Source organism: Saccopteryx leptura, chromosome 3, assembly GCF_036850995.1.
Source record: "Saccopteryx leptura isolate mSacLep1 chromosome 3, mSacLep1_pri_phased_curated, whole genome shotgun sequence".
NCBI classification, from domain to species: Eukaryota; Metazoa; Chordata; class Mammalia; order Chiroptera; family Emballonuridae; genus Saccopteryx; species Saccopteryx leptura.
The window spans coordinates 62,396,669-62,424,086 of record NC_089505.1 but is presented as its reverse complement, the minus strand read 5'-3'; the positions used below and the strand labels follow the sequence as shown (position 1 = coordinate 62,424,086).

Below are 27,418 nucleotides of genomic sequence, written 5' to 3'. Positions count from 1 at the left end.
TATTGTTTCAAGTCTTATATTTAGGTCTTTGATCCATTTTGAATTAATTTTAGTACACGGGGACAGGCTGTAGTCGAGTTTCATTCTTTTGCATGTGGCTTTCCAGTTTTCCCAACACCATTTGTTGAAGAGGCTTTCTTTTCTCCATTGTGTGTTGTTGGCCCCTTTATCAAAGATTATTTGACCATATATATGTGGTTTTATTTCTGGGCTTTCTATTCTGTTCCATTGGTCTGAGTGTCTATTTTTCTGCCAATACCATGCTGTTTTGATTATCGTGGCCCTATAATATAGTTTAAAGTCAGGTATTGTAATGTCCCCAGCTTCATTCTTTTTCCTTAGGATTGTTTTGGCTATTCGGGGTTTTTTATAGTTCCATATAAATCTGATGATTTTTTGTTCCATTTCTTTAAAAAATCTCATAGGAATTTTGATGGGAATTGCATTAAATTTATATATTGCTTTGGGTAATATGGCCATTTTAATTATATTTATTCTTCCTATCCAAGAACAAGGAATATTTTTCCATCTCATTGTGTCTTTTTCTATTTCTCTTAATAATGCCTTGTAGTTTTCGTTATATAGGTCCTTTACATTCTTTGTTATGTTTATTCCTAGGTATTTTATTTTTTTTGTTGCAATCGTGAAGGGGATTATTTTTTTGAGTTCGTTTTCTAATATTTCATTGTTGGCATATAGAAAGGCTATGGACTTTTGTATGTTAATTTTGTATCCTGCGACCTTACTGTATTGGTTTATTGTTTCTAATAATCTTTTTGTGGAGTCCTTCGGGTTTTCGATGTATAGGATCATATCATCAGCAAAAAGTGATACCTTTACTTCTTCTTTTCCGATATGGATGCCTTTTCTTTCTTTGTCTTGTCTGATTGCTCTGGCCAGAACTTCTAGCACCACGTTAAATAAGAGTGGAGAGAGTGGACAACCCTGTCTTGTTCCTGATTTAAGGTAGAAAGTCCTCAGTTTTATGCCGTTTAATATGATGTTGGCTGATGGTTTATCATATATGGCCTTTATCATGTTGAGATATTTTCCTTCTATACCCATTTTGTTGAGAGTCTTAAACATAAAATTGTGTTGTATTTTATCAAAAGCCTTTTCTGCATCTATTGATAAGATCATGTGGTTTTTGTTCTTTGTTTTGTTGATATGGTGTATTACGTTAACCGTTTTGCGTATGTTGAACCATCCTTGAGATTCTGGGATGAATCCCACTTGATCATGATGTATTATTTTTTTAATATGTTGTTGTATTCAGTTTGCCAGTATTTTGTTTAGTATTTTAGCATCTGTATTCATTAGAGATATTGGTCTGTAGTTTTCTTTCTTTGTGCCATCCTTGCCAGGTTTTGGTATGAGGGTTATGTTGGCCTCATAAAATGTGTTTGGAAGTATTGCTTCTTCTTCAATTTTTTGGAAGACTTTGAGTAGAATAGGAACCAAGTCTTCTTTGAATGTTTGATAGAATTCACTAGTATAACCGTCTGGGCCTGGACTTTTATTTTTGGGGAGGTTTTTAATAGTTTTTTCTATTTCCTCCCTGCTGATTGGTCTGTTTAGGCTTTCTGCTTCTTCATGACTCAGTCTAGGAAGGTTGTATTGTTCTAGGAATTTATCTATTTCTTCTAGATTGTTGTATTTGGTGGCATATAATTTTTCATAGTATTCTACAATAATTCTTTGTATATCTATGATGTCTGTGGTGATCTCTCCTCTTTCATTTTGGATTTTATTTATTTGAGTCCTGTGCCTTTTTTCCTTGGTGAGTCTTGCCAAGGGTTTGTCAATTTTGTTGATCTTTTCAAAGAACCAGCTCCTTGTTTTATTGATTTTTTCTATAGTTTTTCTGTTCTCTATTTCATTTATTTCTGCTCTGATTTTTATTATCTCCTTTCTTCGGCTGGTTTTGGGTTGTCTTTGTTCTTCTTTTTCTAGTTCCTTAAGGTGTGAAGTTAAGTGGTTTACTTCGGCTCTCTCTTGTTTGTTCATATAGGCCTGAAGTGATATGAACTTTCCTCTTATTACTGCTTTTGCTGCATCCCAGAGATTCTGATATGTCGTATTTTCATTTTCATTTGTCTGTATATATCTTTTGATCTCTGCGCTTATTTCTTCTTTGACCCATTCATTTTTTAGAAGTATGTTGTTTAGTTTCCACATTTTTGTGGGTTTTTCCCCCTCTTTTTTGCAGTTGAATTCTAGTTTCAAGGCTTATGATCAGAAAATATGCTTGGTACAATTTCAATTTTTCTAAATTTGCTGATATTGTCTTTGTGGCCCAACATATGGTCAATTCTTGAGAATGTTCCATGTACACTAGAGAAAAATGTATACTCTGTCGCTTTGGGATGAAGTGTCCTGTAGATGTCTATCATATCCAGGTGTTCTAGTATTTCATTTAAGGCCACTATATCTTTATTGATTCTCTGTTTGGATGACCGATCTAGAGCCGTCAGTGGTGTATTGAGGTCTCCAAGTATGATTGTATTTTTGTTAGTTTTTGTTTTAAGGTCAATAGGTAGCTGTCTTATATATTTTGGTGCTCCTTGGTTTGGTGCATATATATTAAGGATTGTTATGTCTTCTTGATTCAACTTCCCCTTAATCATTATGAAATGACCATTTTTGTCTCTGAGTACTTTTTCTGTCTTGTAGTCAGCATTATTAGATATGAGTATTGCTACACCTGCTTTTTTTTTGGGTGTTGTTTGCTTGGAGTATTGTTTTCCAGCCTTTCACTTTGAATTTGTTTTTATCCTTGTTGCTTAGATGTGTTTCTTGTAGGCAGCATATAGTTGGATTTTCTTTTTTAATCCATTCTGCTACTCTGTGTCTTTTTATTGGTAAGTTTAATCCATTTACATTTAGTGTAATTATTGACACTTGTGGGTTCCCTACTGCCATTTTATAAATTGCTTTCTGTTAGTTTTGTATCTTGTTTGATTCTTCTCTTTTGTTTTTCTATCATTTGTTTTTGTTTGTTTGTGTTCCATACTTCTTTCCTCTGTTGCTACCTTTTTTAAATCAAGTGTTTTTGTGGTGGTTTTTTCAAGGGTGGTTACCATTAAGTAATGAAAAGGGTACCTACCATATTCATTGTAGTACCCTATCTTATGAGTATTTCTGCACTTCATCGTCCTTTGCTACTGTTAATCTCCATCCTCTCCCCCCTTTTTTTCCTTTGTTGTCACAGTTTAAGTTTGGTTTTATTGTGTTCTTGGTGGAGCTGTTACTTGTGGTGTTGTTTTCTTTTGTTCTTTGAATCTGGTTGGAAAACCCCCTTTAGTATTTCCTAGAGTGGGGGCTTTCTGCTGATAAATTCTCTCATCTTTTCTGTATTTGTGAATGTTTTTATATCTCCTTCGTACTTGAAGGATAGCTTTGATGGGTATAGTATTCTTGGCTGAAAGTTCCTCTCTTTCAGGGCTTTAAATATTGGGGTCCACTCTCTTCTAGCTTGTAGAGTTTCTGCTGAGAAATCTGATGATAATCTAATAGGCCTTCCTTTATATGTTGTACTCTTCTTTTCCCTGGCTGCCTTGAGAATTTTTTCTTTGTCATTGGTTAGTGTCATCTTTATTATGATGTGCCTTGGAGTGGGTTTGTTGGGGTTAAGAAAACTTGGTGTTCTGTTTGCTTCTTGAATTTGAAGCTTTAGTTCTTTCCACAGGCTTGGGAAGTTCTCGTCTATTATTTGTTTGAGTATATTCTCCATTCCATTTTCTTTCTCTTCTCCCTCTGATATACCTATTATTCTTATGTTATTCTTTCTGATGGAGTCAGACAATTCCTGTAGGGCTTTCTCATTTTTTATTATTTTTGAATCTCTTTCTTCTTCTCTCTGTTGTGCCTCAAGTTGTTTGTCTTCTATTTCACTAATCCTATCTTCTATCTGGGCTGTTCTGTTAGCTAAGCTTGTTACCTCGTTTTTCAGCTCATGAATTGAGTTTTTCATTTCTGTTTGATTTGTTTTTATAGTTTCAATTTCCTTGGTAATATATTCTTTGTGTTCATTGAGTTGTTTTCTGATCTCCCTAAATTGCCTTTCTGTGTTTTCTTGTATATCTCTGAGTATTTTTAAGATTTCTATTTTAAATTCTCTGTCATTTAGCTCCAAGGCTTCCAATATGTTAAGTCTTTTCTCCATAGATTTTTCCACATCTATTTGTGTTACCTCTCTTTCTTTTGTATCCATAATATTCGATTTCCTCTTTCTTATTGGCATCTGAGGGTGGTCTTGTTGATAGCACACAGGCGCACTCCCTCCGCGGCTTGAATGAACGTCCCTGCGGTAGTTAGCTTCCTCCACACCCTCGTCTCTCAGATTCAAGTGATAACAGTCCTTTCGCTTTCAGTTTGTGTGGAACTCCGGAATGCTCCGAGGATAAATTTTTCTGTTTCTAGTTGATAAATTTGTTGTGATTTTGGGGAGGTTGGACGCGCTGCTCATGGCGCCATTTCCGTGACGTCACTCTTCTCTCTTTTCTAAAATGAATAAATAAAAATAATTTTAAAAATTTGTTTTTAAAGCTTGGGACAGTGAAACAAGTAAAAGCTTAAGCTAGAAGAAGCAACAGGCCCTCTAGAAATGTTATAGAAAGAAATCAGCCCAGGCAGAGCTGCTCTGACTAAATTGAGGGTCAGAGGAAAGGGGGCTTGGAGACGGGTTCAGGGGTGAGCCCGGGACGAGCTGCTGCTGCCCACTGCTCCCCTGGTGGCAATTCTCATGGGAACTCTTAGAATTTAGGAGATACACACCTGAGAGGGAAGAAAGGCGTGGGTGTCCTCCTGGGAAGGAGAGTGCCTACTTAAATTTAATAGTCTGATTGATCTTAAGAAAGGCTACAGCAGTTGACTTTACCAAGAGCTTTTTTCTCTGTAACTGCTTCTTCACCTCCATTTGGATGTCTCAGCACCCTAAGTTCTAGTGTATGGTAACACTACTTATGTTTTCCCCTTGGGAGTACCTTAGCTGGTCTAATACATCTATATTTTAACACCTCTGGGGGTATCAGATAGCATTTCTGTGTTTGGAAAGATTCAGTTTTGCCTGACTGGTGGTGGCCCAGTAAATAAGAGCATTGACCTGGGATGCTGAGGACCCTGGCTCATTACCCCAAGGTTGCCAACTTGAGCCTAGGCTCATTTGACTTGAGTACAGACTCACCAGTTTGAGCATGGGGTTGCCAGTTTGAGGTTGATGACAATCCCATTGTCGCCGGTTTGAGCCAAAAGGTCACTGGCTTGAGACCAAGGGTGCTGGCTTGAGCAAAGGGGTCACTGGCTCAGTTGAGCTCCCTGATCAAGGCATGTATGAGAAAGCAATTAATGAACATCTAAAGTGATGCAACTATGAGCTGATGCTTCTCATCATCTCCCTTCCTGTCTCTCTCTCAAAAAAAGTTGTTTTGTATTTTGCACAATGATCACCACTATCTAATCTTAGAACATTGTCATCTACCCGCAGAGATCTCCCCTTATACATTAGCAGGCACTTCTCATTCCCAACTTTATCCCACCCTGGCCCCGGGAAAGCACTAGTTTACTTTCACTATGGATTTGCCTATTCTGCACATTTTGTATAAATGCAATCATACCACACATCAGTTCTTGTGTGTCTTTTTTCACTTAGCAAGTTTTCAGGGTTCATCCATGTTCTAGTATGAATCAGTACTCACTTCCTTCATATTGCTGAAAAATACTGCATTGTATGAATGCACTACTTTGTTTACCCACTCAACAGTTGATGAACATATTAAGATTGTTTCCACTTTTTGCCTATTGTGAATATTGGTGCTATGAATACTTTTGCACATTTCTGTGTGGGTATATGTTTTCAGTACTCTTGGAAATATACTTAGCAGTGTAGTAATCACTGTGACATAAGCCCAATCTTTTTGGAATGGGGTTTTGGTGCTGACCATCTCACTGAGACGTTCATGCCCTTGTTTTAGCAGTCCCCACCCTGGAAATGGATACACTGACTAGGGCTCAAACCAAATGAACAAGGATTGTTATTGTGCACTTTGCAAGGTGATGGGGTTATATTAGCAATGGGAGAGGGCTACTACCCCTAGGTCCAGGAAAGTGGGGCCCCGGTGCCTCAAGGGCCTCCACAATTTATGCTTCCTTCCTCAAAAGATCGTGAAATCTCCCTCTGATCCCTGTGATTGGTCTCCACTAGTAGTGCTGCCCCATTCCTGCTTATCTAGGGTTTGTCTTTGACTTCTACCTAATGAGTGTGGTTGACAAAATGCTCCAAGAAATTGCAGGATGATGTCCATCTGGCTGTCCCAAAGACTGTAGCCAGTGCCAGTTCCAAGAGGGAAGCATGGTAAGCAAGTGTCTGATACATATACATGCAGATGACTTAAGGAACTGGCTCACACAATTTGGAAGGCTGAGAATTCCCATGATCTGCTGTTTGCACACTGAAGACCCAGGACCAATTCCAGTACATGTAAACGGTTTAAAATCCAGTTGTAGGACCAGAAAAGCTATGGCTCCCCTGAAGCAGGGAGGCAGAAAGAAAAAGGGAAAGTTCTCCTTTCTCTTTTTGTTCTACTTAGGTCCTCAATATTTTGGATTGGGCCCACGCATATGGGGTGGGCAATCTAATTTACTGAGTCAGCTGACTCAAATGCTAATCTCATTCAGAAAGTCTCACATACACACATGCTTATGTGGAAGCATACACAGAGACACAAAGATCAATGTTTGATTATGCTGAGGGCTACAATTTATGACCTCAAAGCCCATATTATATATTTCTCCTGCCCTCACAAATATCTGCCACAATTTTAGTGGCTTCAGGTTAATATAGGAATATATCAAAATTCAAACTCCTACAGATGTATGCTTATTTCCATTTTATGGGCCCGGCACGCTTCCGCTGTGCCACTCTGTGCTTATTTCCATTTTATGGGCCCAGCACGCTTCCGCTGCGCCACTCTGTGCTTATTTCCATTTTAAAGAGTTCAGTGACATCAACGTGGTGCTCATCTTCTTGGTATTTTCATCTCATAATCATAACTCCCACTTTATGATTTCCAGATCAAAGAGATGTACAACCTACATTCTGAGACATAGTTCTCTCCCCCAAACATGCATTGCTGTTACCAGTAGGAAAAAGCATATAAACATCTTGCCTCAACAGTACATTCGATTAAATTATCAAATTCCCACAAGTGTTTTGGTATTCATATCATGGCTGTGGGGAAGAATATAGCATATCCCCCCCCCCAAGAAGCTTTGATGAAAAGAAATGCTACAGTAATTAGAAGACAAACATTTAAAAGTCTAGTTGGAAATGCACAGAATTAGAAATCAATAATAAATTGAAGGTTAAGAAAACTGACATTGGTAACTACTTGTGACATTTTCAAAATGTTATGGGTGAACCCCTGTCTTAACATTGATAGATAAAAACCAACTGTGTAACATGCTTTTTAGCTTCTTGTAAAGTTAGAAGAACAAACAAAAACACCTTTTCAGTGTGTACTGTCAGAAAAAATACAAGATAGTTTGATTGCACTGTAAACAATCCTTGGAAAACTGGACAGGGCCACAAATAAGAATACAACTTGAGAACAGAGGCTGTGGGGAAGCCAGAAGCCAGCTCAATAGGGTAGTACTATATTAACATTGTGGAATGGAATACTGAGTGGTTTTCTTGTTGTTGTGAGTCGGGAGCACAGAGAGAGAGATCAGCAGACGGAATCATCAAGGACTAGCAAAGGACCACCGCTCACTCAGGTAAATGGCCCCGAGTTTGCGCTGTGTCTTATTTTTATTCACAAGACTTCAAAAAGCTTGTTTACTGAGAAATTGGCATAACATCAAGCATAACTTTTACTTAAAGATACATGGAGTACACCTGCATGATAGCTTAATAACAACATAATATCAAAAGGCATTAATTGCTATTGCTTCTATGGTTTCCACAACATTCCTCTCCTTATCTCAAGGGATAACCTTGGAAGGTACAGAAATCTTATGATAATGTTTTACTGAGAAAAAAGCCCAGCAACTGCCTTCAGTCACATAGACCTGTTTCAGTGACCTGCCTTCAAGTCACAAAACAATTCTCTTGGCAAAACATTCTTTTCTTGTTGGCTGTGTTGCCATCCAAGGCCATGCAATGGGTTATTCCACTACATTTCCCCCTTTTTGTTTATGCTAAATGTTATGAAGCACCACAGAAAACACAGCCTTCTGTCATTCATCCCTTCTTTCTCTTGCTTTGATTCATTGACAGACTACATATAAAAGAAAACATAGAATTAATATTATTATAAAAAGTCCCACGGTGGGTCCCAAAAATCCTTTAATATATTCAATAGGATTTAATTGCGATAAATTATTTATTAACCTCTTCAATATAGGTTGACCTGTCAAAATTTCTAATTTTCTTTGAAAAGCTTCATGAATATGTCTTTGTAATGTAATAATTTTTTTAGTTACATTATCATGATTTAACAAATGTTTTTTAACATTTTCCTAAGGGAAATAAGTATGATTTTAAGAAATAGGGGTAACACAAAAAGTAGTTACATTCTAATCACATCTTAGCTTAATTTGTCTTTGCAGGCTAACAATTTGATCTCTTAACACAATCAGTCTGTTCTAAATCATTAACTTTAGTATTAATGTTACTATCTATATGTTATTGAGAAGTCCTCAGTTGTTCAGAATCTTCATGCCATTTTTGCACAAAGTCCACAGTCTGAATACTTTGATGTAATCTAACTCTAGATATAGCAGCCGTGGTGGTTACAGCTATTAGTCCTATAATGATGGTGATGATCAGTCCAGCCAGTTTCTTGGTTTGCTTTAAGGACTTAATAAGATGTTGTAACAGCATCATGGAAGGGGAACCCTGCCACATCCGATGCGTCTGTACTGGGATCTAGACTCTTGTTCGGGTTCTTAAAATGTAAAGACTTTGACTATTTTTATTAAAAAGAATAGAAGAGCCTGACCTGTGGTGGTGCAGTGGATAAAGCATCGACCTGGAAATGCTGAGGTCGCCGGTTCAAAACCCTGGGCTTCCCTGGTCAAGGCGCATATGGGAGTTATGGGAATTGATGCTTCCAGCTCCTCCCCCTGTCTCTCTCTCTCTCTCTCTCTCTCTCTCTCTCCCCCCCTCTCTCTCCTCTCTAAAATGAATGAATAAATAAATAAATTAAAAAAAAAAAGGTAAGATTTCCTTAAAAAAAAAAAAAAAGAATAGAAGAGGCCCTGGCCAGTTGGCTCAGTGGTAGAGTGTCGGCCTGGTGTGCAGAAGTCCCGGGTTCGATTCCCGGCCAGGGCACACAGGAGAAGCACCCATCTGCTTCTCCACCCCTCCCCCTCTCCTTCCTCTCTGTCTCTCTCTTCCCGTCCCGCAGCAAGGCTCCATTGGAGCAAAGATGGCTTGGGCACTGGGGATGGCTCCTTGGCCTCTGTCCCAGGCGCTAGAGTGGCTCTGGTCACAACAGAGCGATGCCCCGGAGGGGCAGAGCATCGCCCCCTGGTGGGCAGAGTGTCGCCCCCTGGTGGGCGTGCCGGGTGGATCCCGGTCGGGCACATGCGGGAGTCTGTCTGACTGTCTCTCCCCGTTTCCAGCTTCAGAAAAATACAAAAAAAAAAAAAAAAAAAAAAAGAATAGAAGAGTTAATACATGTATAAAAAGCACACTTATTGCAAGTTATTGAATAATTTTCAGCTATTTCGTTTCACCTATAATAAACAAATAAAGCAATCTAACACAAGCAAATATGAAATGTGTTTCATTCCTCTTAAAGATTAACATAATATGATTAGAAGGATAATCTTTCTAGATTTCTCCTTTCCACGCTGACATATGTTTAAGTGCCGTGGCACTTTCTACAAATGATATTGTATAGGGCCAAATTTTATATGAGGAGCTCGAGCTGACATCCCTCCTCTATGCTATATGATAGTATAATTACTTTAACCACCAGCTGTAATTAAACCATTGTTCTTATGCCACCTTAAATCAGCACCCTGCCCTGTAACTCGGGTGGAGCTTTGAGGGCTTTAACCTATGACATATATGTACAGATGTATTACTTTTAAATCTATATCTTAGTAACAAGCTTTTTTTTTTTTTCATCTCCCTTACTGTTATCTTTGACAATAGAGAGCCAAGCTTGAGCTTCTATGTTTAAACAATGTGGCTCATGTCCTATACATATAGGTAATCCCTCAACTCCTGTTGTATAATTTCTAATTTCATGCCTCTTTTAAAGGTGCTAAGGGACCTCTATCATTAAAAGGTCCTGGAAGCCAATTAGAGTCATTAACAAAAATAGGAAAGGCACTATTTTCCTAACGAATAGCTCTACTTAATGGAGGATTAGGGACATATGCCTAATAACTAAAATTTTCAGCTCTACTTACCGAAATTGTTACCAAAGCAATCATTGCTAAAAACAGGTTAGTAGCATTTTTTTTTCTAGTAGCTGGTAGCATCTTTTTACCATTAAAGGTCAGCTTTTTTTTTTTTTTAATTTTTTAAAAAATTTTATTTATTTATATATTTTTTACAGAGACAGAGAGTGAGTCAGAGAGAGGGATAGACAGGGACAGACAGATAGGAACAGAGAGAGATGAGAAGCATCAATCATTAGTTTTTCTTTTTTTTTTTTTTTCTTTTTTTTGCATTTTTCTGAAGCTGGAAACAGGGAGAGACAGTCAGACAGACTCCCGCATGCGCCCGACTGGGATCCACCCGGCACACCCACCAGGGGTGACGCTCTGCCCACCAGGGGGCGATGCTCTGCCCATCCTGGGCGTCGCCATGTTGCGACCAGAGCCACTCTAGCGCCTGGGGCAGAGGCCACAGAGCCATCCCCAGCGCCCGGGCCATCTTTGCTCCAATGGAGCCTTGGCTGCGGGAGGGGAAGAGAGAGGCAGAGAGGAAGGCGCGGCGGAGGGGTGGAGAAGCAAATGGGCGCTTCTCCTGTGTGCCCTGGCCGGGAATCGAACCCGGGTCCTCCGCACGCTAGGCCGACGCTCTACCGCTGAGCCAACCGGCCAGGGCAATCATTAGTTTTTCATTGCGCATTGCAACACCTTAGTTGTTCATTGATTGCTTTCTCACATGTGCCTTGACTGCGGGCCTTCAGCAGACCGAGCAACCCCTTGCCGGAGCCAGCGACCTTGGGCTCAAGCTGGTGGGCCTCGCTCAAACCAGATGAGCCCACACTGAAGCTGGCAACCTTGGGGTCTCGAACCTGGGTCCTTCCGCATCCCAGTCCGACGCTCTATCCACTGCGCCACCACCAGGTCAGGCAAAGGTCAGCTTTTTAAGTTGAACCCAACTTGGTATTTTAGCCTTTTCAATACCAAGCAGCAGCACCTTTAAGATTCTTTTTTTGAAATTCATTTCTTCCATCTCAGTGATGGGCAGATATGGAAAGAATCTATTGTTCTTATTCATGTTGTTAGTTTAATTCTGCAAGCAGGACTCCAAAGGACTTCACCGGATTCTGCAATGACACAAGCAAACCTTCTTCCCCAATGTTGCACTACACTAGGTACCTATTGATTCAACTCACTTTTATAGTGTTAGAACTTGTTATTTTTTGTCCAATGTCTGTCTGCAGCAGTCAAATTATCTTCCTTGTATTTAAGAGATTTAAAGTAAATAAAATTTTGTGTAACATAATTCTAGGGGATAATCTCCTTTCTTCTCCCCCCTTTTGTTTAAGTAACATATTTTTGAGAGTGCAATTACTGTGTTCAATAATTGCTTGTTCTTGTGGATTATATGGAATTCTAGTAGTATGTTTAATATACTAAAATGCTAAGAATTGTTGAAATTTAGCAGATGTATAGGCAGGACTATTGTCAGTTTTAATTGCTTTAGGAATGCCTATAACACTAAAAGCTTCAATAAGATGTTGAATGACACAATTAGCCTTTTTTTCTAGGCAAAGGTGTGGCCTATTGAAAGGAAGAATAAATATTAATAAAACCATATATAAGATAGTTTTTTTAAAAGAATATGAGCAATATTTATTTGTTACAGGTTATTACTGTGTTGTCCTCTAGGATTCATTCCTTTCAGTAGTGGAGGAGCATTTATAATACTATACTGAGGAGAGCTTTTAACATTATTCCGAGCTTCTTGCCTGGTTATTCTAAATTTTTGTATTAAACCTTTTTTATTTGTATGAGTCTTTGTATGAAATTTAGTAGTTATTTCTATTGATTTAATGAGTAATTGATTAATTTTATTATTTGTAGTAGATATAGGTCCTGGTAAAGCTGTCTGAGAATGAATGTGAGTTATATAGACAGGCGAATTTCGTTCTTACAATAAAAGTTGTAACTCTTGAATAATTTTGTGTAATTAAGAACTATTATTTGAAATGTAAACAGTTTCTATAAGTTTAACTCTATGTTCTATATATTGTGAATCAGTAACAATGTTAATAGAACAGGATGTTTGAATTTTGTCTTCAGCTATAGTTAAACTACACTGATTTAAGGTTTCAGAAGCATCTTTAAGGATGACTGAAAGTTCAGCATTATTTTTACAAGCTATTAATGTCATTTATATAATGAATTATTAAAGATTGAGGATATTTCTGATGAATTTTTTAAAGGTTGATTTACATAATGTTGATACAGTGTCGGGCTATTCAACATTGCTTGTGGAAGTAATATAAACTTAGTAAGAATAGTTAGTTCTGCTTATTGTTATAGACACAACAGCTAGCATTGTTAGAAACAGAGTCAAGGATGTTTTTTGAAGTCTTAGTCTTAATTAAAACATTTTTTGCCTTCTGGGTAAGTTTATTTAATTGTCAAATTTCCCTTTTTTCTATTTCTGACTTATGCCGAGGGTTCAACTTTCTAGAAGGTATCTACCAGTCCCGTATTTGTGGAGATAAGAGCAAATCCTCACCTCTACATTTTGTCTACATTGCTGTTGTAAATTAGCAAACTGTCCATTTAAAAAGTTCATTTTGTGTAATATTAATAAAAGGGTTAGCATTAGCATTTTGATTAGCTTGAATACAAGCTTGATTCTCCTACTAAGTCATAAATTGTAACTCTTTCACTTTTGAAAGAACAGTCTGAGCTAACATTTCTAAATTTTTTGAAATAAAACATTCAGAGTCTATGAAGGAGGATAGCAGTTCCTGCATATAAAGACAGTTTTATACTGGGTGCAAGCCGTTTTTAACTCTTTAAGAGCTTTGACAGAAATGTGGTCATAGTGAGTATAAAAAAAACTTCTTGTCAGAAAGTTTAGACTGTAATTTAAAAAGTTGCTCTTTTAATTATTTATAAAATAAATCTTTTTCTTTATCAGAGGCCAAATGAACCTTGTTATTTTCCTATTGTAAAAGAAATCTTAGAGCTTTGTTAGGGACTTTTCCTAAGCCATGCAACTTAGTGACTACTGCCTAAGTGGGCTAAAAAGAAAACTAATGTTGCTTAGTAATAAGAGATGCATCAGCTTCTATATCTAAAAGTCTTTTGTATTGTTAAGTCTATTATAGGGTATCAGAGGAACTAAATTCCCGCTTTCCTCAGTGCCTTCTTTTTCAGGATGTTGCCTTACAAGCAGCTAATTGTCTGAAGCAGCTTGAGATAAATTCTTAAAATGACTTAATTTTATTTAATTCCTTAGTTTTACAAATTTGAATATATTTTACACATAAACAAGACAATTTTCAACACAGAAACACAAGTATAACATATAACTTTAATTAATCCTAATACTTGAATTCTTATTTGATTTCAAAATTTGAATATACCTTACAATGTATTAACCAAATTAGCAAGTCTTAAGGATCCATATTATATTTAATTTAAATTTAAATGAGCGCTCCTTATAATTTCTAATTTTAAAGCAAAAAATATATGGATGAAACTATTTTTTCAATATAAAAGCCGGCATTTTTAATCTTTGTATGTAAACACAATTCAGGTCTTAAAAATAATATTTTAAACAACATCAAACAAAAACTAAACAGAAATTAGAATCAGACAAACCAGACCAGACAAACCAAAGAGAAACCCGGGATTTCAGAGCACAGTCAGACTAGAAAGATGCCTGCCTGATTTTAATCAGGGCATTTTCTGACAGAAGGACTGACGATGGATGAGACTAAACAAAATTGCCCCAAGAAAATTCTCTTGGCAGCTGCTGAGATATTTTCTATAGTCAGATTCAACACATGTCCCCTGCCTCAGTTTCCAGGCAAAGAATTAGAAAGAAACAAAATGATAGCTCAGAGGATTGTAGCTAAAACACCAAAGAAAATTAGTATTTATTTATTTTATTATTACAAAGACTAGAGAATTCTAAGGACTTCATGATTCTTCTATATGTCCTAATTTTAATTGAATTTGTACCAACTGATGTAAAGCTTTAAGCTTTTCTTCCTTGTGTCCAACTCTAGTGATTTGCATCCAGGCTTTAAGACAAGCGATCTAATCTGAGCTATAACAGCATCAGTATAACCAGTTTGTTGTCCCACAGCTGCATAAGCACCAACACCGATGAGCATTTCAAAAGTAGCTCCCGGGGGATTATTTCTGGCGTTCATGCGAGATATTAGAAGAGCCTCCTCTCTCCACCAAGATTTGAATTGTAAATATTGTCCTGGTTCCAAAACCGTACTAGCAAGTAAATCCCAATCCAAAGGAATCATTAAATGATTATTACAATCGGAAGAGATAAGACCTTGAACATATGAGGACTGAGGTCCATACGTAGCAACAGCTTGTTTGACTAGCTTTAAGAAAGTAAATTCAGTTTGGTCAAATTGGATATTATGCCCTCCCCCAGGATCTGGAGCATTAAGAGGAAAAGTCTGTCGAATAATTGGAAAAATAGATGCAGAAAAATTACTAGAATTAGATTCTAAATCATCATGACGCATAAGCACCTGTTGCATTTCAGAGATTTCAGGGAATTGAAAAATCCTTCTCCTGCCAGTACCAATTAATTTTTGACCTTGAATTGGAGGAGCCATAGGCTCATATATATCTTGCTTTTGAACAGGATAAACAGTATACTGATTTCCAATCTCCTGTAGTTCCAGTGTAAATTGTAGTTTACTTAATAAATGTTTTAGACAGGCAACATCATCCAAAGGGGCTCCCACATTTTTTAAGAAAGAGGAGTGAAAGCCTGTGGATGGCTGAATTTCATTAACATTATCAGTAACTTCAGAAGCAGAGACAGTGTTGTCCAAATCATTATTCTGTTCATTCTGTGCTGAATCAAGTCCTTCAGGCTCATTATAAATAACCTCACTCAAGTCTAACAGAATCTCCATCTGATTGCAAAGGGCCAAGGGCTGTAGCAATAAGATTATAAGCAGCCCACATTTCAGCATCAAGTGGATCTCTGTGCTGATGAACACAGTGTAAAGATTTTCCTACTTGTTGCCAAACATTCAAATTCAATTGATTATGATGTTCAGGAGTATACCAATAACAGTGTTTCTGAATGGCTTTTTTTTTTTTTTTTGTATTTTTCTGAAGTTAGAAATGAGGAGGCAGTCAGATCGACTCCTGCATGCACCCTACCGGGATCCACCTGGCATACCCACCAGGGAGTGATGTTCTGCCCATATGGGGCATTGCTCTGTTGCAACCAGAGCCATTCTAGCACCTGAGGCAGAGGCCATGGAGCCATCCTCAGCACCTGGGCCAACTTTGTTCCAATGGAGCCTTGGCTGCGGGAGGGGATGAGAGAGACAGAGAGGAAGGAGAGGGGAAGGGGTGGAGAAGCAGATGGGCGCTTCTCCTTTGTGCCCTGGCCGGGAATCAATACCAAGACTCCTGCACGCCAGGCCGACGCTCTACCACTGAGCCAACCAGCCAGGGCTCTGAATAGCATTTAAAAGACGTAACAAAACCTTGTCTTTTATCTGAATCCCAGGCCCTTTTAAAAGGGATTTTAAAACTTGTACATAATTGTTCAATAATGAATGGGAATTCCCCATGACTTTCCTAGTTACCTGAAAGTTTCATGTACACAGCACATCCAACTTACCCTTTTGGGGTTCTGCCTGTTCCTAATCTCTTCTTAACGCTCCACGGTAGGCGCCAAATGTTGTTGTGAGTTGGGGGCACAGAGAGAGAGATCAGCAGACGAAATCATCAAGGACTAGCAAAGAACCACCGCTCGCTCAGGCAAATGGCCCCAAGTTTGCGCTGTGTTCTATTTTTATTTACAAGACTTCAAAAGCTTGTTTACTGAGAAATTAGCATAATATCAAGCGTAACTTTTACTTAAAGATACATGGAGTACACCTGCATGATAGCTTAATAACAACATAATATCAAAAGGCATTAATTGCTATTGCTTCTATGGTTTCCACAACATTCCTCTCTTTATCTCAAGGGATAGCCTTGGAAGGTACAGAAATCTTATGAGAATGTTTTACTGAGAAAAAGCCCAGCAACTGCCTTCAGTCACATAGACCTGTTTCAGTGACCTGCCTTCAAGTCACAAAACAATTTTCTTGGCAAAACATTCTTTTCTTGTTGGCTGTGTTCCCATCCAAGACCATGCAATAAATTATTCCAGTACATTTTCTGTATTTCAACAAATGTTCATTTCCCTGAATTAATTTTATTTGGCAGGTTCCCCCCTCTAGATACAATTTCATATATTGTATATTTTCTCCTTTTGGTTTATTTAACATAAAAGTACTGAGCACATCTACAAGAGTGAGTCCTAATTAAGGTTGTGTAGACTTGGGAGCAAAGTCCCTGCCCTCATGGAGCTTACATTCTAGCAGGCAGCAGTATGGCATCCCCATCACTGAGCTTCTGTTAAAGGCCAGATTGAACTCTTTTCCTTTATAAGTACCATCTCTTAAGAGACATCTTATAAATGTTAAAGTTCTGAATGAAGAGTTTCCTGCACCACTTACAAGGGTAGGGTTCCCTACTGCATGGCCTACTGAAACCAACATGTGTTCAGCTTAAACACTGACTAAACTAAAACAATTATTTTCTCTCTTATGATACCTGATGAGGACAAGAAATCAGACTGCAAATGAGGTGGGTTTTTTTGTATTTTTCTGAAGTGAGAAGCAGGAGGCAGGACAGACTCCCTCATGCACCAGACCAGGATCAATCAGGCATGCCCACCAGGGGGTGATGCTCTGCTCATCTGGGGCATTGCCCTGTTGCAACCGGAGCCATTCTAGTACCTGAGGCAGAGGCCATAGAGCCATCCTCAGTGCCCAGGCCAACTTTGCTCCAGCGAAGCCTTGGCTGCAGGAGGGGAAGAGAGAGACAGAGAAGGAGAGGGGGAAGGGTGGAGAACCAGATGGGTGCATCTTCTGTGTGCCCTGGCTGGGAATCAAACCCAGGACTTCCACACCCTGGGCCAATGCTGTACCACTGAGCCAACTGACCAGGACCACATATGAGTTTTATAAAAACATCATTTTGTAGAACTTCTTTCCTCTGACAATTCTTTGATGTTCTTACCACTCTTGTCACCTTTGTGAAATATATCACCAGCATGAATTTTGTGATGGCTTACAAGATTTGATCTCCAACTGAAGCTCTTACCACATAGCTCACACTTGTAAGGTTTCTCCCCGGTGTGAACTCTCTGATGAGACTGTAGTTGTGAAGACCGGCTGAAGACTTTACCACATATATCACATTTGTACGGTTTCTCTCCAGTGTGGACACTCTGATGAAGTTGAAGACTCGAGGCCTGACTGAAGTGCTTACCACACTCCTCACATTTATACGGTTTCTCTCCCGTGTGGACCCTCTGGTGCATGTCAAGATTCAAGCTCCACTTAAAGCCCTTCCCACACTCCTCACATTTGTATGGCTTTTCCCCAGTGTGGACTTTCTGATGGGCCTGAAGGTGTGAACTCCGACCAAAGCTCTTCCCACACTCATCACATTTGAATGGCTTTTCTCCACTGTGGACTCTCTGATGGGCCAAAAGATTTGAGGCCTGCCTGAAGACCTTCCCACACTCCTCACAAGTATATGGTTTCTCTCCTGTGTGGATTCTACAATGAATTTTAAGGTCTGCTCTCCGACTGAATCCTTTCCCACACTCTTCACATTTGTATGGTTTCTCCCCAGTATGAATCAGCTGGTGAATCTGAAGTCGTGAGCTCTGATTGAAACCCTGCCCACACTCCTCACACTTATAAGGTTTCTCCACACAGTAGGCCTTCTGATGGATTTTAAGATATGAACTCTGACGGAAGCCTTTTCCACATACCTCACATTTATATGGTTTTTCTCCTGTGTGGACCACCAGATGCACTTGATAATGGATTTTCATCCTGAAGCTCTTCCCACACTCCTCACATTTATATGGTTTTGCTCCTGTGTGAACTCCCTGATGGGCTTGAAAACTTGAATTGTAAATGAAGCCCTTACCACACTCTTTACATACATATGGTTTTTCTCCAGTGTGGATTCTTTGATGGGCCTGAAATTGTGAAGGCTGAATGAAGCACTTACCACAATCCTCACATTTATATGGTTTCTCTCCTGTGTGGACCCTTTGATGGATATGAAGATTTGAACTACAAGTGAAACACTTCCCACAGTGTTCACATTTGTATGGTTTCTCTCCCGTGTGAACCATACAATGGCTATTAAGTGCTGATCTACGATGGAAGTCCTTCCCACATATATCACATATGAATGGTCTCTCCCCAGTGTGGATTCTCTGATGTTCCTGAAGATGTGAGGCGTGAATGAAGGACCTTCCACATTTATCACAATTATGAGGTTTCTCTCCTGTGTGTAATTTACAATGAACAGTAAGGGTTGACTTACGACTGAAGCTTTTCCCACACTGCTCACATTTGAATGGTTTCTCTATGGTGTGGACTTTCTGGTGAGTTTGCAGACGTGAACTCTGACTGAATTCCTTACCACACTTATCACACTTAAAGAGTTTCTCTCCCAAGTGAACTCTCTGATGAATATGAAACGCTGAGCTGTAACAGAAGCTTTTCCCACACTCATCACATGTATGAGACTTCTCTCTTGAGTGTATTTGTTGATGAAGATTAAAGTTGGAGACATCCCTGAAAGATTTTTTACATTCATCACACTGGTAAGGCTTTTGGCCTGTTTGAGTTATAGACAGTTCTGCCCCACCTTGACTGGGCAAATCATCTTGTTTGGGGAACTGAGATATCTTTATCATGGAGTCTTGATACCTTGTTAAGTTACTTTCAATCTGTTGCCAGATGTGCCAGGTGGAAAGCTCTCCATGTGGTTCTGCTCCTGGAATAGTCTTTATTTCACGTTGGATCTTTCCTCCTGTAAAGACAGAGAATACAGAGAAATGAACAACTAAAGACATTGTTAAGTGTTGTCACAATTTGATATTTAAGAGACAGCTTGAGACTTCAATGAATTCACAGAATATTCAGTTTGTCTTTTCCACTGGGTATCATGTTCTCTGGTTTGCATAGCTACAGACACCAAGAAGTGGTCAGGTTGGCTCCTATCCAGTAAGCATAACAAAACCCCTTAGTACATACTGGTTTCCTATGTGAGGTGCAACTTCAATGTCAAAGACTTAATTTAAAAAATCAATAGAATTCAAACTGTTAACCTATGGCCATTTCTATGGAATATCAAAGTTAGTATAGAATCTTGGATAGTAAATTATGTAATTAATAAATTATGTAAATAGAAGTTATAGATAATAAAATATGAACCAACTAGACCCTGAAGGAAAAGCAAGAACAATCAAATACTTCAAATTTTAGATCCATGTGACATAATCTATTGTAATATCTAATACCATGAAGTATTTATATTTATATATTGAAAGTATTCTAGGAAATTCTGCGCAAAATGCATATCTAATCTCATCTTTCTCTGTTGACAGACATTAAATAAGTTGGCAACTCTTATAAACTTTTGACTATTCCCAATAATTTCAGTTTAGAAATGTGTTTTCTTTTTTTTTTTTTTTGTATTTTTCTGAAGCTGGAAACAGGGAGAGACAGTCAGACAGACTCCCACATGCGCCCGACCGGGATCCACCCGGCACGCCCACCAGGGGCGACGCTCTGCCCACCAGGGGGCGATGCTCTGCCCCTCCGGGGCATCACTCTGCCGCGACCAGAGCCACTCTAGCGCCTGGGGCAGAGGCCAAGGAGCCATCCCCAGCGCCCGGGCCATCTTTGCTCCAATGGAGCCCTGGCTGCGGGAGGGGAAGAGAGAGACAGAGAGGAAGGAGGGGGTGGGGGTGGAGAAGCAAATGGGAGCCTCTCCTATGTGCCCTGGCCGGGAATCAAACCCGGGTCCCCCGCACGCCAGGCCGACGCTCTACCGCTGAGTCAACAGGCCAGGGCAGAAATGTGTTTTCTAAAGAATTTACCCTTGGTATTCCAGAGTTTCTATATTCATACAAAGTTATCTAACATCTGGAGATTAGTTTTTCAATAAACTTTTCAATTAGTTTTAAAAGTACGTCTCTTAAAACTCAACAATAAGAAAATATAGAACACTATTATATTACAAATGGGCCAAAGACTTTAACATACACCTCACCTAAGATGATATATACAGTTGGCAATTAAACATATAAAAAGATCCTCCACATCTTCTGTCATCAGGGAAATGTAAATTCAAATAGCAATGAGATCACCAGACACCAATTAGAATGGCCAAATTCGAGAACACTGACAACAAGTGTGATCGAGGATATGAAGCAACAGGAACTTATTCATTGCTGCTTGGAATGACAAATTGTTGAGCCTCTTTGGAAGAGTTTGGTGTTTTCTTACAAAACTTACCAAAAGGAGCTGAAAACTTAAGTCCACACAAAAACCTACACATGGATGTTTATAGCAGCTTTATTCATAACAACAAAACTTGGAAGCAACTAAGCTATTCTTCAGTAGGTGAATAGATAAGTAAACTGTGGTTTATTCACACAATGGAATATTATTCAGTGCTAAAGAAATGATCGCCCTGGCCAGTTGGCTCAGTGGTAGAGCGTCGGACTGGCGTGCAGGAGTCCTGGGTTCGATTCCAGCCAGGGCACACAGGAGAAGCGCCCATCTGCTTCTCCACCCCTCCCCCTCTCCTTCCTCTCTGTCTCTCTCTTCCCCTCCCGCAGCCAAGGCTCCATTGGAGCAAAGTTGGCCCGGGCACTGAGGATGGCTCTGTGGCCTCTGCCTCAGGTGCTAGAATGGCTCTGGTTGCAACAGAGCAACGCCCCAGATGGGCGGAGCATCCCGGGCATGCTGGGTGGATCCCGGTTGGGCACATGCAGGAGTCTGTCTGACTGCCTCTCCGTTTCCAACTTCAGAAAAAATACAAAAAAAAGAAAAGAAAAGAAATGATCTATGAAACCATGAAGACATATGAAGGGAAGGTAAATGCATATTACTAACTAAAAGAAGTAGTCTGAAGACTACAGATTGTATGTGGATTCTAACTATAGGGCATTCTGGAAAAGGCAGAAGTATGGAAACAACAACAATTTCAATGCTTGCGAGGGGATGGGGGAGGAAAGGATGAATAGGTGGAGCATGGAAGATTTTTTAAAAAGATTTTATTTACTTTACAGAGAGAGGAGAGAGAGGTTGGAGAGGGGGGTAAGAAGCATCAACTCAGTTGCTTCACTTTAGTTGTTCACTGGTTGTCGTATGTGTTTTGACCCGGCAAGGCCAGGGTTTTGAACCCACAACCTCAGTGTTCCAGGTTGATGCTCTATCCCCTGTGCCACCACAGGCTCCGCAAGCACAGGGGATTTTTAGGGCAGTGAAAATACTCTATGTGATACTATAATGGTGGATATGTCATTATACATTTGTCCAAATCCATGAAATATGTAACACCAAGAGTGAACCCTAACGTAAAGTACAGACTCTGGGAGGTAATGGTGTGTCGGTGTGGACTGTGGGGAAGGTCAGTAACCTAAGAGTCTGTCGGAATATGGGAGCAGGGGATGTTTGCGATATCTTATACCTTCCTCTCATTTTGGCTGTGAATCAAACCGTTCTAAAAAATAAAGTGTTTTATTTTTAAAAGAATATACTTCTGAAAATTTTTTTACAAAGGAAAAACTCCCTAACCTCCTTGTAGGAATAGTCAATTAAAAGCTCCTATATTTATATGATAAATAACCTCTATATAATCCTGCCCTGGGTCATTTTACGGCAAAATTACTTCGATGTTGGGGTGGCTGGAATGGTTAGAGGACTGGCAGGTGTAGGAGTGAGCATCTAATCACATACTGACTAAGACACAGTGTAAAGCAAACAGGGAAACGTTAGCTCCCGCTGGCAAGTTCCCTTCGTGAGGACAAAAGGAAAGTCAAGTCGAACAGATAAAGTACATTTCAGATCTCTAGGAAGAAAAAATGAAAAGGTGGAAGGTAATACTTGACAAAGGAGGCAGAACTGGGGAGAAGGAAAAGATGAAGTCACAGCATCAACTCAGGAAATCAACCCTAGGACGAGAGTTAGTTCCTGCCAGGCTCTCTTCCCAGACAGACACACGGATGGCTCTTCCGTCTTTTAAGTCTCGACTCAATGTCAGCCCACCAAGGCCTCTTCATCACCTTGTGTAAAATAGGAAATCTCGTGCTCACTCAGTTCACCTCTGGCAAATTCCATGCTCCCTGTTGATGTTCTAAACCTCACTTATTCCCACATGACACATTTCCAGTGGTCAGCAAGCTCATTAGTCAGCAGAGCCAAATACCAACAGTACAACGACTGAAATTTCTTTTGAGAGTCAAATTTTTTAAACTTAAACTATATAGGTAGGTACACTGTTATTAACTTAGTTAGGGTACTCCTAAACTGGCCTTTGCTAAAAGCGTCCTCAATCTGACTAAGCCGCATGTGGCTTGCGGCCCGGCCGCGGTTTGCAAATCACTGCTAGGCCAATTGTTGTTCGGTGATATCTTTCTCTCAAATGCAGCGTCAAAGGGGGATGCATTTACACCTGTACACCAAACACTTCACGCTTCTCTGCTCCATAACTACTGCTCAGAACTGTGCCCAGAATATGGTGAGGACACAGCAAATGTATGCTGAATGAATAAATAAACCCCACCAAAAAGTGTTGCTTTTGGTCAAACCAAAGGACACAAGGGGACATACACCAAGTATGATGCTAATGAGAACATCAAAGGTGGCAAAATTCCTTGGAGTGAAAAGCAAGAGAACCTACTGTTGGTTCCTTCTGAAGCTTTTGGACTGTCTCTTTGAAAACAGTTTGGAAAAAATGTGGCTGTACATAAAAATCCTATTACAACAGTTTTTCAAATTAAAAACTCCATCCCTATAGTGAGCTGTGAAATAAACTAAAAATTTGTAACAGGCATTTAGAAAAAAGAACCAAAATATAAAGAACCAGAGCATCATCACCAACAAGGGGTCAGTGTATGAAACGTTTATAAAAGTCATACATATTATTCTATAGTGTGAGACATTGCTCTGCTTACAATGAAAGTGTTGCTTACTATGGCTTATAAAAAAACAAAAAACCGCCCTGGCCGGTTGGCTCAGCGGTAGAGCGTCGGCCTAGCGTGCGGAGGACCCGGGTTCGATTCCCGGCCAGGGCACCCAGGAGAAGCGCCCATTTGCTTCTCCACCCCTCCGCCGCGCTTTCCTCTCTGTCTCTCTCTTCCCCTCCCGCAGCCAGGGCTCCATTGGAGCGAAAATGGCCTGGGCGATGGGGATGGCTCTGTGGCCTCTGCCTCAGGCGCTAGAGTGGCTCTGGTCACAACATGGCGACGCCCAGGATGGGCAGAGCATCGCCCCCTGGTGGGCAGAGCGTCACCCCTGGTGGGTGTGCCGGGTGGATCCCGGTCGGGCGCATGCGGGAGTCTGTCTGACTGTCTCTCCCTGTTTCCAGCTTCAGAAAAAATGAAAAAACAAACAAACAAAAAAAACAAAACAAAACAAAAAAAAAACAAAACCAAAAAACCAAAACTGAAAACTTTGGTTCTAGAAGTTACCCAGGCTTTAATTAAAGAAATTATTAGAAGGGAAAGATAAATTCCATGAGTAAAAGCTTGGAAAAATATTACTTTGTGAGTATGTACTTCATAATGTAGTTTATGATTGTATTTATTTTATTTTTTAAACATTTATTAATTTTAGAGAGAAAAACGTCTATCTGTTCCTGTATGTACCCTAACCAGGGATCAAACCCATATCCATTGTTTCTGGGACAATGCTGTAACCAACCAAGCTATCAGGGCAGGGCTTATGATATTTAATAAATTGACCATTAAAAATTGTGTGAGGCCCTGGCCGGTTGGCTCAGTGGTAGAGCGTCGGCCTGGCGTACAGGAGTCCTGGGTTCGATTCCCGGCCAGGGCTCACAGGAGAAGCGCCCATCTGCTTCTCCACCCCTCCCCCTCTCCTTCCTCTCTTTCTCTTCCTCTCCTGCAGCCGAGGCTCCATTGGAGCAAAGTTGGCCCGGGCGCTGAGGATGGCTCTATGGCCTCTGCCTCAGGTGCTAGAATGGCTCTGGTTGCAACAAAGCAATGCCCCTGATGGGCAGAACATCGTCCCCTGGTGGGCATGTCGGGTGGATCCCAGTCGGGCACGTGTGGGAGTCTGTCTGACTCTGTTTCTAACTTCAGAAAAATACAAAAAAAAATAGTTGTGTGAGGGGATCAAGGAGTCTAAGATTGTGTCAATTCTGTGCAGGAATTTTCCCGATTCCTTCCAGGTTAGAATGTTCACTAGTTGGAAAACATCAAGTCTTTAAAAAAATCATGGGAAACTGTATGAAATCTATTTTCTTCAACATTTGTTAAATGGCTAAATTTGTTTTTTTAAAAAAGCACAGCAGACTTTTGAATGAGAGATGTAGGCAACATTTAACTGTGTGTCTCATGTAACTCTCATCTTAAATTATCCCCTTCAAGAACATGAAGGGAACATGGGAGCAGTAACATGGACAGGCAATTTGAAAGAGGTGAATGAGGTCTTGGCTGGTGGCTCAGCGGATAGAGTGTTGGTCTGGTGTGTGTATGTCTGGGTTTGATTCCTAGTCAGGCCACGCAGAAGAGACCATCTGCTTCTCCACCCCTACCTCACCCCCTTCTCTCCACTTCCCCTCTCACAGCCAGGGGCTTGATTGAGTGTGGTCCCAGGTGCTGAGGATAGCTTGGTCGGCCTGAGTGTGTCAGCCTCAGGAACTAAAAATAGCTTGGTACTTGAGCATCGGCCACAGGTGGGGTTACCAGGTGGATCCTGGTTGGGTGCATGCGGGAGTCAGCCTATCTTTCCTCATCTCACCTAAAAATATAATAAAATAGCCCTGGCCAGTTGGCTCAGTGATAGAGTGTCGGCCTGGTATATTGATATCCTGGGTTTGATTCCCAGTTAGGCCACACAGGAGAAATGACCATCTGCTTCTCCTCCCCCACCCCCCCTTTTTTCTCTCGCTCTTCTCTTCCCACAGCCATAGCTCAATTGGTTGGAGTGCATCGGCCCTGGATGCTGAGGATAGCTCCGTGGAGCATTTGCCTCAGACACTAAAAATAGCTTGGTTGCGAGCATGGCTACAGATGGGCAGAGCACTGGCCCCAGATGGGGGTTGCCGGGTGGAACCCTGGTACGTGTGGGAGTCTTTCTCTCTATCTTCCCTTGTCTCAACTTGCAAAAGAAGAAAACAAAAAGTAATAAATAGTAAAATAATAAAATAAAAAAAGAAAGGTGAACAAGCTGCAAATGGCATATCTTCAAGGGGAAAGCAGCTCGCAACTTGGTTATTGTCTGACACTGTAGGAAACAAACCTTTTTTTCCCTTGTGTTAAGAGCTGAGAATCAGACTTCAGAATACTCATTCCAAAAGTATTCTTCCCTAAAACAAATATGCTCCCCTATGGAAGGCTCCAAAAGCACAGGCCAAACGTGTTCTTCAGTGTGGTCACAACTACAATGCTTACAGGTGTCCCTGGAATGTCTGACAAGTGCCCACACACAAACACACATTCGTGTGCAGGGCACCCAAGAGAGTAAGTGAAACATATAGTAACCAAACAGGCATTTGTCAGGAGACAACAAATGTTCTCAAACATCCTACATTCACTCTGGTTTGCACATGACCTACAGCTGTCTCCATGAGCTATGGAGACAAGGTCCCCAGCCCATGAACACGTTCACTACCTCCACAGATATTTACAGACACCTGCTATATACCGGACTACTCTAGCACTGAGGATAGAGCAATAAATAAAACAGCCAAAATTCCTCACTCAGGAGGATTACACTCCAGCACAGAGAGAGGTGACAGGCGGGTAAACAAACACATGAGCCATAATAAACAGCAGAACAGGGAAAGCACAGCAAGGATGTGCTTCGCACAGGGTGGTCAGAGAAGGCCTTTCTTGTGAAATTAAAACTAAGCAGAGTCTGGAATGAAGTAAGGAGGGAACAGGAAGGTTTTAGGTGGAAGGGCATGTCTGGCAGAGACAGGAGAGCAAGCAGGCTCTGAGGCAGAAGTACCTGTAAATGGCAGGATAAGTGTCCCCCAAAGAATCCACGTTCTAATTTTTATGGAACCTAGGTGGTGTTAGGTTATATGGCAAAAGGTGATTAAGGTTGATAATCAGCTGACCTTAAAATCAAAGACAATCCTCTATTGTCCAGAGGGCACTATGCTAACAAAAGGATCCCTCCAAGTGGAAGAGGGAAACGTAACTACAGAAGAGCGGGCAGAGAGGAGCACTGTTGCTGGTTGAGAAGATGGAGGAAGAGGCCACAGTTAAGAAAGGTAGGGAATCTCGCTTGACCGGTGGTGGCTCAAGAGGCTAGAGCCTCGACTTGGAATGCTGAGGTCCTAGGTTCAAAACTCAGAGGTCACCAGCTTGAGTATGGGCTCACCAGCTTGAGCATGAGGCTGCTGGCTTGAAGCCCAAGGTCGCTGGCTTGAGCAAGGGGTCACTGGCTCAGCTGGAGCCCCCCCCCCCCCCCGGTCAAGGCACATATGAGAAAGCAATCAATGAACAGCTAAAGTGACACAACTATAAGCTGACGATTCTCATCTCTCTCCCTTCTGGTCTCTCTCTCTGGAGAAGAAAAAGAAAGAAAGAAAAAAGAAAAGAAAGGTGGGAAATCTCCAGAAGTCTAAAAGGTAAAGACAGACTGTCCCTGGAGACCATAAATAAATAAAACTGTGTGAACAGCTTGATTTACACCCAGAAGAACCACATTACACTTCTGACCTACGGAACTGTAAGATAGCCAATGTGTGTTGTTTTAGGCCACGATGATCGTGGGAATTTGTCACAGCAGCAACAGGCAATTGTGTTGCTGGCAGGTCTGAGAATCAGCAGGAAGAACAATGTGGGCGCAAGAGATGGAGCAAGACGGAGAGACCAGGAGGGGCCGTCGGAGGGAGTGGGGATGCGAGCCGGCTGCAGAGG

General features: G+C 40.5%; 2 protein-coding genes across 3 annotated transcripts in view; both read right to left on the bottom strand.

Annotated features, from left to right (window-relative positions):
- Nucleotides 1–27,418, bottom strand: part of LOC136398981 (zinc finger protein 227-like) — a 92,996-nt gene that overhangs the window by 58,003 nt on the left and 7,575 nt on the right. The gene's annotated exons all lie outside the window — the stretch shown is intronic.
- The window catches only part of LOC136398986 (zinc finger protein 234-like), a 114,526-nt gene continuing 102,351 nt past the window's right edge, over nt 15,244–27,418 (bottom strand). For both annotated transcript variants that reach the window (XM_066373699.1, XM_066373700.1), the window contains one exon: nt 15,244–19,320. In XM_066373699.1, the coding sequence (XP_066229796.1) occupies nt 17,453–19,320 (1,868 nt within the window). In that variant the 3' untranslated portion in view covers nt 15,244–17,452. The remainder of the gene's footprint in view (nt 19,321–27,418) is intronic.